Here is a 12,000-nt window from a genome sequence, read left to right as displayed (position 1 = left end):
TGCACAGCCGTGGAATGACACAGAACACTCCTCGATGTCGGAGATTTATGAGTGGAAATGGCAAAATAATGATTTTTGTTTATTATAGGCTGTCAGGCTTGCCTCGAGACAGGGACGGTGTCTCTGTTGTCTTTTAAAGCTGCAACCCATAAGATTCATGCCCTACCCTGGGATTTGAGCTAAGATTGAAAGCCTGTTTGGGCATTGAGCTGGTCTAGGGTCTACATTTCTCAATAGAAGGGCATGGAGACAGTTATGTTAATCATCATTGTATTAACAAACTCTTAAAATCACATTTTATTCACACAAAAAAAAAAAGTTATGGATTGCAGTTTAAATTCTAAAACAAATCAGTGTAATAGCTACCATTACTGTTTTTCTTCCCTCTGGCTCATACCTTTACCTACAGTTAGCCTACAACTTATTATTTAAACATATTCTAGAATCAAGGGACACATGCTTATTTTGTGTTTTACGGTACAGTTTTATATACACATATATTATTCATTAAAGGTGAAGGAAATGGTAATAAAATGTAATCTACACTGCTGGTTCTAAAGGGCTCAACATTTTCAGACAAAATAACATTAACAAGGGGCTCCCTCTAGTGGCTGGAGTGGCACATCACTTCAACAAATTAGTTATTGAAAATGTCCCTACATAGATTTATCAATCAGTTTTTTATCCACATGAAAATATGGTATTCAAATATTAAACTTCTTAATATAGTAAACGATTTGTACATGAATGCCTGGCCTTACATTGCATTACATTATAATTTCTCATTGTGCCCCACAGCTGAGTGTTATACCACCTTTCACTAGAGCTGGTTTTCATGTTGCAATGATTTTTCTAATCAAGATTTAATTTAGACCTGCTTGGGATACCAGCTGAGTGGGACAATGTTGAATCTCTGCTCTTCATGTAAAGTGTCTTGTTGTGATTTGACACTTTAATAAGAATTGAATTGAATAAGCATGTTAGTCATTTGAAGGCCATCAGAAGTTCCAACAGATCACCCTCTCCAGATCCTTACCCAAACTTCACCACACTGTGACCAAGCCCATGCCTAAACTTAAAGGAGTAGTTCACCCCCAAAATTACTTTTTTTCCTATTGATTACGTCATGGAGACTTGAATTCATGGATATGTTTTTGTTTTTGTCGTATTCCTAAGACAATAATTTGATAACAATAAATGTACCTCCATTGATTCCGGATGGGCACCCGAATGTATTTGGGTCCCCATCCTGAATCAACGGGGGTAAATTTACTATAATCACATTTTTGTCTTAGGAATGCGACAAATACAAAAAAGAACTCAAGTCTCAATAGAAAAAAAGTCATTTTGGGGGTGAACTGCTCCTTTAATTAACCATACTAACAATACCTAATTAAGCCCTGCAAGCCAAATTACTTCATGATGATGTTATAATAACGTCCTGTTATTGTTTGTAATGTTAGTTGAAATATGAGCATGTATTCTAGTTATGATTTTTATCTGGCCTTGATCGGACTCAGGTGATATTCTAGGCCAGATCTGACTAGTCATGGTTTGACTTGATCTGGCCCCAATCGAGACGTCACTGATTGGTCCAGGCCCTGACCGTGCTGCTGGAAGCCCATGCCTACACTTGACCATACCAACAATACCTAATTAAGGGGCGCCCGCTGGCCTAGTGGTCAAGGCGCATACCACATACTAGGCTATGATGCCTGCTGGCGTCGCCGGTTTGATTCCCTATCCGGACGACCTTTGCCACATGTCATTCCCCATCTCTCTCCCCGTTTCCTATCAGTCTACTATCCTATCGAATTAAGGCATAAAAAGCCCCAAAACAAATCTTAAAAAAACAACAAAAAAAACAATACCTAATTAAATCTATGCCTAAACTTAACGGTACCTATTTAAATCCATGCCTAAACTATACTAACAATACCTAATTCAACCCATAGCTCTTGCTATTAGTACCTAATTCAACCCGTGGCTAAACTTAACTACCGTAAATATAAATTATCCATGGCTAAAAGTTAATGCTGGACTTCCACCCTTTCAATGGTGGCCATCTAATGACAACAACAACTCTATGGAGTCGAAAATGTAATGCTTTAATAGTCCATGAACCATACAGGTTGGTTAATAGGTGCTCTTAGCCTCTTAGGGAAAGACATTAGAACACTGAAAAGCAATGCTGATATCAAATAGACCTGGGACTGGAGAGATTCTGTGCTGCCTTCAACAGTCATGGAGGATGAACACTGGTTAAAGACCACAGCATGTGGCCAGAAGGTTTTCTGTGGGTGTAGGAATGTCAATGTAAGAGCCAGAAAAGAGGACACCAGTCATGTTGCCATACCTTAGCTTTTTCTGAACTGACGCTGCTGCGTTGTGAGCTTGAAGATCAGCTATTCTGGGCAAAGCGGTTTGGTGTATAGGGGAAAAAAGAGCACACCAAGTGAAAGGTCAAGTTTATTAAGTATTGACGGATCAAGTGGTTACATATCTGATAACATAAATTGACATGAATCCAAAATACACTGATGATTGTGCTGTCAAACAATGAAACTATATGGAATCTGGGGTTCCCTGCTTCATCTCTCTCTCAGCTAAGGGGTCCTTGGCCTGAAAACGTTGAAGACCCCTGCTCTAACTTCATTCCATGTTGTCCTAACAGGAGACGTGGTACTGGCCAGGGGAGGTGAGCGCAGACGCGGTGGCGATGAGTGGGGTCCGCTGTTCCGGCACTGAGATGTCCCTCTCCCACTGCCTCCATCACGGAGCCCACCTCAGCTGCCCCAGAGGAGGGGGACGCTACGCCGCTGGGGTCTCTTGTTCCGAGAGTAAGACACTAAATAATAAGCATTTACAGTATGGCCATGGTTGTTTCATGCTGTACTTGTACTGTAGTGCCTACTACTATGTAAAACTGTAGGACGTAAAGAGTTCTATTTGTAATATCTTTTGCAAAGATTGTACGCTTATTTTTACACCAAGAACACCCATATTGTCCTTGAATTGCATCACAAGATGGTTTGAAAGAAAGAAAAACCTTTATTTTATTTTATTTATTTTGTATTATTTTTTAAACATTATAATAATAACATTAGTAAATCTGGAAAAAAGGAAGAATGAAAAATTCCAATGAATGCACTTTGGTCCTATATATTCAATTCATTAACATAGCATAACAAAAAAAAATCACAGTCATCACAACTACAAAAACACCTATGTACAAAGGTGAAAAAAGTGAATGATACCTTCTTTCTTTGGGAAATTTGCATCAGGCTAGTTTTGAAAGAAACCAGTGATTCACATTCTTTTAATGGATGGTGTAAGGGCATTCCACATTTTGTGTCAGAGTAGTAGAATGAGAATTGTCCCGGGTTTGCTCTATATTTGGGTTGTACCAGATCGTTGTCGCGCCCTCTAGTGTTGTGGCTATGGGTGTCACTCACTTTGGAGAAGTATTTAGTCAGGTATGAGGGTATTGAGGGCACTGTCCCTTTGACTATCTTAAATACCAATCCCAATTGTATTTGATTAACCCAGTCTTCTACCCTGAGCCACCCCAGCAATGTGTGTTGGAATTAGGTGAGTCATGCCAGGGCTTTAGTAGTCGGATCAGTTTGTTTTGGGAGGTCTGAAGCTTAGTCAAAAAGTGGCTTTGAATGAGGACTCCAGCAAGAGTAACAATGAAATGCCCATCATAATGTAATATGAGGTACAAAAAAAAGACTTGTTTAATGTAACAGTTTACAGTTTAGGCACTTTTAATCCAAAGCGACTTACAATAAGCAGATAAAACATCACAATAATAAACAAGATAATATGTCAGTACATCAACAGCAATATAACAAATGCAAATGAATATCTATCTAGAAAACAATAAAAAACAAATGCTAACTAGCTTCATGTATGGTCAATGACCATACATGAAGCTAGTTAGCATTTGTTTTTAGGTTTGACCATTGGTCCATTGAGGGTTACAGTAGTGCTAAGGGTTTAGGTGGAGTCTGAAAAGGTGAGTCTTCAGTCCACGGCGAAAGCTAGCGAGTGAGTCCGTTGTTCTAAGTGCGACAGGGAGTTTATTCCACAACTTTGGGGCCAGGAGGGCAAACTGGCTTGGCGAGTGGATTTTTGCCCTGGGGTTTTACACATCATGTGTTTATGAAGTGCAGCATTGGCACTTTATTGGAATAATGACATGGGGTCCTGTTTTGGGCCAGGTGGATTGGCATGAGAGGTGTGCACTGTGCAGTGGACCGGTGAATCTTTTACTGCTGTACGATTGTTTGGCATTTTAAGGACTCACTGTGCACCATGTTGGAGGAGAGGTGCAGTAGATTTTGTGTAATTTGCAAATCAGCAAGCACACTGCAATTTAGTGGTCAAGACGTCCTCAATTTGCACCGTCCGCCTGCTTGGACGGCGGATAGTGAGTTGCACGATCATCCATTGCTGTTTTCTGCACACTTTAGTTGGTGGACACAGATAGATGTCTACAAAAATCACACAAACCTGTTTTATACTGTATGTTCTGTTTGAATTATCACCAACAAAGAAAAATCATTGAACCACTACTTAACTCATTTCCTGCCATTTTGAATGCAATTTTTTCAGGATATCCTGCCAGAAGTCTCCATAGACTTCCATGTAATTTATAGTGCACAGATCATGCACGCCCATGCACAGATCATGCACCATGTTTGTGCAGGCTGCTGTTCACAGCTTTCAAACTAAATAATCCGATTGGAAATCCGTTCAGGCATTCTTGAGATAATAGCCATTATGTTTTACATGTCATGTAAACAAAGATGGCTGCCCTGTATGAAAGATGGGGTTGTATGGGGGTGGAACATGCGATTGAAATCATGTTTACTAGATTTAATGGGGTCCAATTTTTCTTTTTTTCAAACTCGTCATACTTGTCATAAGCAGAGTGGACCCATAAATATAACTCGTCAAACTAGTCATAAGCAGTAGATGAGTTAAGGCGCTTGTGTACAGTTTGTTTAAAACAGGGAGTAGACACATACACGGCAGAGATTCCGTTAGCCGGTATTTACCGGCCATTGGCCGGTTAAATGTTTCATTGGCCGGTAATTACAAAGTCCACCGGCCACCGTGGCCGTCTGGGAAAATGCCTCTTAGGCTATTTTATCATTTAATCTTATTATTCACATAATTATTTGTCTAAAGTAGTAAAGCTACAACCATTAAAACCTATCATAATTTTAAATTTGTATCATGTTCTGTCTTCTGTGAGTCTGACGACAGCGGAGCTGCTTCATGCTGCGCTGTTAGAGGTGGGACTTTCGCGAACGAATCAAGTCTTTTGAACGGCTCTTTGAAATGAACGGTTCACAGTAGGGAGCCGTTCCTGAACAGTGGTGGGAAAAGCACGCTAGTCTTTTGAACGGCTCTTTGAAAGGAACGGATCCCAGAGATCCGGCTCACTTCAAATAGCCATAAATCCCATCTCTATGTTACGTGCATGAGCTTCAAGCTCACAACAAGTCGAAACGCGCATCGCTGTGAGCTTGTATGTCTGCTATTTTAGACACGCACACGGCCTTACGGAGAAGCACACATCACGTTTCACAGCTCCGTCAAGTTGGTAGCCTTACATTAATCTGCTCCTGCAGGACTTCTGCATTGTGACGGGGGATGTCTGCAGGGAGCCCTGCAGACATCCCCCGTCACAATGCAGAAGTCCTGCAGGAGCGAATTAATGTAAGGCTATCAAGTTGGCACCTCACGGAGGTCTACAGCGTGGTTTTAGGGTTATAATCAGAACAGAACTGGGGTTCTAGACCAAGCTGGACCCAGAGTAGACGATAATGAAAAAGGGACCCGAACTCTGTGGAATCGTGGATATTATGACTTTCTGATCGCAGCATGGATGTGATCCCATCGTGGTCAAAGCAACAGAGGCAAGTTAGTAACCTTCCTTGCACCAACATAACATTAACAAAACAAAACAAATGTTGTGTGTTTGCATATTAAGGATGAGACGGTGAAGCCAAAATCATATAGGTCTACAATTAACTTATTAATTTGTGGCAGGGCGCGCAAACGGTTCGCTTGTGTTGCGCGCCCACTTTAACCTATTCACTTCTTTATACTACTACATAACATAAGTAGTAAGTTAGGATATTATTTTGTTAACTCAGGAACAGATTGCAATTGCATCTGTGATAAAGAGCAATTAAGGAAGCCCAGCGCTAACATAAAATGGGGTAATTATTATGTGCACCATGCACATACAGTATCTCATCTGCAAACACGTGTGACGTTCAATATAATATGGCCGATAAATTAATTGATTGGCCGGTAAAATATAATCCTGCCGGCCACAGTGGCCGGCCCCAAAAATGCCTAGCGGAAACCCTGATACACGGATGGACAGTCCAGTGATCTGTCAGCAGGCTTTTGTCTTTCATTCCCTACTGTATAGATTTAGAATGTATAGATAGACCCAATTCTTTCATGGACAGGCCACATGGACGCAAATAAGCACTGTATATTTGACCTAGTATAGCGTGACCTTTGTTGACGACAGTATGGTACGAGTTCTTTAAGACGATTGACAACATAATGTGTATGTATGTTTTCTTTGATAACATGGTATAGTATGCAATTTCTAAATTGTTAGCTCTCGCTCCCTTGTCCACTACCGTTTTCTTTGCTCCCTCCCTGGCCTGTGTTCATCTCATCTTGCTCACTGTGTGGTCTGTGGCCATCTTCTCCCCATGCCCTCCTCTTCTTCAGCGGCTCCTGACTTGGTGCTGAACCCCTCGGTGGTGGAGCAGACCACCTACATGGAGGACAGGCCCATGTTCATGCTGCAGTGTGCCCACGAAGAGAACTGTCTCGCCTCCGCCTCCAGCCAGACCCCGGCCAACGCCTACCGGCGACTGCTCCGATTCTCCTCGCAGATCCACAACAATGGACAGTCCGACTTCAGGCCCAAAGCTGAGAGAAACTCCTGGGTTTGGCACGACTGTCACAGGTACATACAGTACGGCAGGGTTCCCCAATTAGTTTTCCCCAAGGGCCGAATTATGTCTAGGGTACCAAGCCGAGGGTCACAACATTGCAGGGGGCGACGGTGGTGTTCCCGCTATTCCAGCGACAGTTCAGATATCGTCGTTGTCGGGTGAAAATCTTGTATGTCCACAACCGTTTGTTTCGCATTTATCATTTTAAAAATGATTTAAACTAGTGAAAACAGCCGATCTACAAGCACACAACGCCTCGCGGTGCAAGGCGTTGTGTGCTCGTAGATCAGCTGTTTTCACTACTTTTGTGCGCCGGCCTTGTGTGATGAAGCAGGGCTTTACTTTACGAAAGAACATACAAATTTGAAACTTGGATATACGAGGTTTCTGCCTGACAACAACGTTATAATCCTTATAATATCCTTATTGGTTAACACCTAATTATTAACACTAGGGACACCAAAAACATCCAGGAACGTGATAAGAATTACCGCGGTGCAGCGCCACAGCCCCGTTATCACGTCCATATCCCATGATACATCACGAATGCTGCTTTTGCCGACTTCCCTTTCCTCATTCACATTCCTTTATCTGGGTTCGGTAAAATGGCTTTTTCCTCGCTTGTTTGGTCGAGACGGCTTCATGTTCTATGTTCTATATCTAACTCATGCATCGCAGCGGTTGTATTTTTTCTTCTCCGTGTGAAAGACAAGACGTTGAGCGGCCGTGAAATAGGGCCGCCGCACGCACAACCGCGTGCACGCCGCCACCGAAAATCTGGTAAAAACAATAGGAAAGATACATGGCCGTTGATCTACATTAGTTATGACAAAACTATGGCAGCCCAAGTATTAATTTGTATTATATATTACCCAAGAACATGATTGAAGGACTTATGCACTTGCATATTTATCTACTTGATGGCCATTGTCTTCTAAATTCAAGTTGACTGTGTACAATCTACATATCGAAGAGGTTTTGTTTTACCATGATATTTACTTCACCACATATCAATTTATTAATGTTTTGTTTGATTATTTTAGGGAATAGTTAAATTACCCCATCCACAAACTATGTGTTGCACGTTAGATTGATTTTTTTTGTGGTTCCAGTGTCTGGTAGAGGAACTGTGTCGTGTTGGCAGCTTTACACGATGACCAGCCCCACACACATCACTGGCTCCCTGTCATGACTGGCTGAATCTTGCTGTCCCATGCAGAGCTATTTCCAAGAATCTTGTGGGATTGCACACTGCATTACTAAACATAGAACATTTGCAGGCGGAATGTTTCCTTTTGGCCCTTTGTGTCTGCCTGGTGCCTCGTACTTCAACAGACTATAAGTCGAGCATACAAGAAAATGTGGCCTCTGTGGATGGCGCTGTATATTTTTGTGCTGAACTTCTGAGCCTGAGTAGGTTGGTAAATACAATTTTTTGAAACAGAGCTGGCAGTCAACTCCCCTTTGCATTTTTCCTTAGTGAGATTGGGGAGTGGGGAGACAGTGTGGCAACGGAAGAAGGCTGTTGAGGGTTTCAGTCCTAGAATACCAAATGTATGCCTCCAGAGCCTAGTGTGTGTGTCTTTTTTTCTGTTTTTCCCACTGATTTCTCCAGACATTACTATTGTAAGTAAAAGTTACTTTCACAAATTAGTTCCATATCACTGTACTACCAATAAATGCGTAAGGCCCTAAAGGGCGAGGTCGCACCATCTGTCTTGGCCACATATGGATTATGTTGGTGTGGTTGTCCTAACAGGGCATCATCTGGGATACAATCCCTTTTATGCCCATATATTGAGATCCCTAACAGAGTCCCTTTTATGCCCATATATGGAGAGCCCTGCTCAGAGCATCTGACATCACTGTGATGTCACCTGTTTATGCCCATAAATGGAGATCCCTGCTCTGAGTATCTGACATCACTGTGATGTCACCTGTGATGTCACAGTGATGTGTCAGGGGAACCACAGTGTTAGACGTTACCCGTACGAACGACCCGACAGACAGACACGGACAAGCTGTGACGGTTATCATAGTAAACTGCGACCTATGGTCGCAATCAAATGTACTGTTGATGTGCGGTGCACATCTTTACCACTGTTGTGTTTTCTGTTGCTGTGTGTGTGTGTGTGTGTGTGTGTGTGTGTGTGTGTGTGTGTGTGTGTGTGTGTGTGTGTGTGTGTGTGTGTGTGTGTGTGTGTGTGTGTGTGTGTGTGTGTGTGCGCGCACGTGTGCGTGTGTGTGTGTGTAGACATTACCACAGCATGGAGGTGTTCACACACTACGACCTGTTCAGTCTCAACGGCACTAAAGTGGCAGAAGGACACAAAGCCAGCTTCTGTCTGGAAGACTCTGAGTGTGATGAAGGTGAGCACAAGTGCAATGGATAGATCTCCTCCCCTACACAATAATAACAAGCTCAAGAGGTCAGGTTTTATCTAGTGATATTCACCGTCAGGGGCGTCACAAGGGGGAGAAAGTGGGACTGAGTTACTAGGGCCCAAGGTGGAGGGTTATTTTATACTTTAGCTATTGAAAAATATTAGATATACAAGCTCACAGCGCGGCACTCTCACAGCGCGGCGAGCTTGTAGAACTGCAATTTTTGAAAATGTGTGCAAATCTTTGAATATATGTATTTTTTAAGCGAACATTTGTAACTCAAATTTTGCTTCTGGGGGGTCCCTGGAACTACATATTTTGAGATGGGGGTCCGGGGCCAAATACATATAATTTTTCGGGGTCCTTCACATGAAAAGGTTTGAGCACCACTGACATAGAAACATTTTTTTTCTTCTTCAAAAAAGCTTAGAAGGATTTGAAATATTGAAAGACTTTTCAAAAATAGCAGATCTACAAGCTCGCAGCGTGGCACTCGCTGCCGCGCTGTGAGCTTATATATCTGCTATTTTTCAATATTTAAAGTACCCAGGGCCCAGAATTTGGTGCGACACCCCTGCCCCTGCCTACACAATAATAACAAGCTCAATAGGTCAGGTTTTATGTAGTGATATTCACCGTTAAAATCTCTTCAGATCAATTCTGACCATGTTTCCATTGATATATCACACAAAATGAGTTGACTTGATTCCAGAAAATGTGATTTGATTAGAAACAGGTGTGACTATGAGATCGATTGTATAGTACAGTAACCTCTGCTCTCATTTAATGTTTGACTGACGGTTTGTGTTGTAGGTATTGACAAGCAATATGAGTGTGCCAATTTTGGAGAGCAGGGTATCACGGTGGGCTGCTGGGATACCTACCGACATGACATCGACTGCCAGTGGGTTGACATCACTGACATCACACCTGGGGATTACATTTTTCAGGTAATCTTTCCTCTTCATTTCTTGCCTTGAGTTGTGTTTCATATAAAACCACAATTTAAACCACAACACATTATAATCAAGCTTTTGCTTACAAAATAGGGGTGGGCGATATGGAAAAATACGATTCTTTTTCACGTTGGTTTTTATGGTTATTTTTCAAGTTGACAAAAACAAGACTCTCTAGGTTCCTTTTGGGAGGTCTAAATTGAACTGTACAAGTATGTAACTCTGACAGTATACAAATGAAACCAAATGGACCTTTACAGGTCCATTTGGTTTCATTTGTATACTGTCAGAGTTAAGTGGAGATGTTGACATTTTAAAGTTTGAGAACTACTGATTTAGACCAAAATGCAGGTTTAAATTAAATTCTGCAATGAATCTCTGTATTAACGATTAAACAGGATTTTTTACAAGGCTCCATCTATTGTATCACAATATATACGATACCTCTGAAAAGGCATATCGTGGAGACATTGTATCGTCTCAACGATAATTATCACCATATCGCCCACCCCTATTACAAAATGACACAAATGTAGACAGTCATCTGTTTGTTTAAGCTTTAGTTGTTTTTTTCCTTGTTTGTCCATTTCATGTTTCTAGTTGTTTTCAATAGTTGAGGTTAGTAATTTGATAAATGACCTCTCTTTCCATGAGGTGCCTTGGACTCCGTTAGAAGGTGTTGCCTAATACTGTAGTTTGCCATATGTCTCCTCTCTTGCAGATTAACATCAATCCAAAGTATGAAGTGCCAGAATCAGACTACAGCAATAACATCATGAAATGCAGATGTCGATATGACGGGCATCGTGTATGGATGTACAGCTGTCATAATGGTAATACTGCACAGTCTTGTATGTCTGTATACTTATGTAGAATCTTGTATTGTTTATTTTCTTTCTTTCATTGTTTTGTATATCGTCACTGTCGGGCAGAAAGCTTGTATCTCCAAGTTTCAAATGTGTATGTCTTTTGGTAAAGCAAAGCCCTGCTTCATCATACAAGACCGTCCCACAAAACTAGTGAAAACAGCCGATCTACAAGCACACAACACCTCGCGATGCCCGAGGCACTGTGTGCTTGTAGATCTGCTGTTTTCACTAGTTTAGTAAATTTTTTAGATGATAAATACAAAACAAACGGTTTTAGACATCCACGATATAACGATATAACTCTTAAAGTGTGTGTGTGTGTCTGTTCTTATAGGTGGTTCATTAAGCACTGAGACGGAAGAGACTTTTCCCGGCCTGCTCAACAACCAGGTGGTCCACAGGTAAAGGACCTCCCACTGAGAGAGCCCCAACCAACCACTAGACACAATCTGTGGTGGATTTTCCCGCGCTACAAACACCAGGATCAAACTCAATATCCATTCCCCGGCCCCATCCTCAAGGCAGCGGCAAGCTTCGAATGAACACCACCAATCTTGAAGGTGCAGGTCGCTTCTCTGCCCTAGAACACAGTCAGCGTATTTGATGGATTTTGGTGTCATTAAGAATTCTCCCCTTCTGTGGACTATTCAGCCTCCAGACTGAGGCAAAAACAAACCGTTCAAGATCAACAGACTGGCATGACCCGCTCACATTAGCACTAGAACAACCTTTTATGGAATAAGCGATGAATGAAATGCTCTGCTGCTGCTGATCATACATACACAGCAT

At 41.8% G+C, this 12,000-nt stretch overlaps 1 protein-coding gene across 1 annotated transcript in view; it reads left to right on the top strand.

Annotated features, from left to right (window-relative positions):
• The window catches only part of loxl2b (lysyl oxidase-like 2b), a 49,303-nt gene extending 37,596 nt beyond the window's left edge, over positions 1 to 11,707 (top strand). The window contains exons 9-14 of the mRNA XM_080737950.1: positions 2,675 to 2,840; positions 6,772 to 7,012; positions 9,256 to 9,371; positions 10,200 to 10,336; positions 11,064 to 11,175; positions 11,546 to 11,707. Coding sequence (XP_080594076.1) covers positions 2,675 to 2,840; positions 6,772 to 7,012; positions 9,256 to 9,371; positions 10,200 to 10,336; positions 11,064 to 11,175; positions 11,546 to 11,616 — 843 coding nt within the window. The 3' untranslated portion in view covers positions 11,617 to 11,707. The remainder of the gene's footprint in view (positions 1 to 2,674; positions 2,841 to 6,771; positions 7,013 to 9,255; positions 9,372 to 10,199; positions 10,337 to 11,063; positions 11,176 to 11,545) is intronic.
• Positions 11,708 to 12,000: the final 293 nt, after the last annotated feature.

This window comes from Nannobrachium achirus, assembly GCF_963921795.1.
Source record: "Nannobrachium achirus genome assembly, chromosome: 12".
NCBI lineage: Eukaryota > Metazoa > Chordata > Actinopteri > Myctophiformes > Myctophidae > Nannobrachium > Nannobrachium achirus.
The sequence above is the reverse complement of the archived record's forward strand: the minus strand, read 5'-3'. Positions and strand labels throughout refer to the sequence as shown.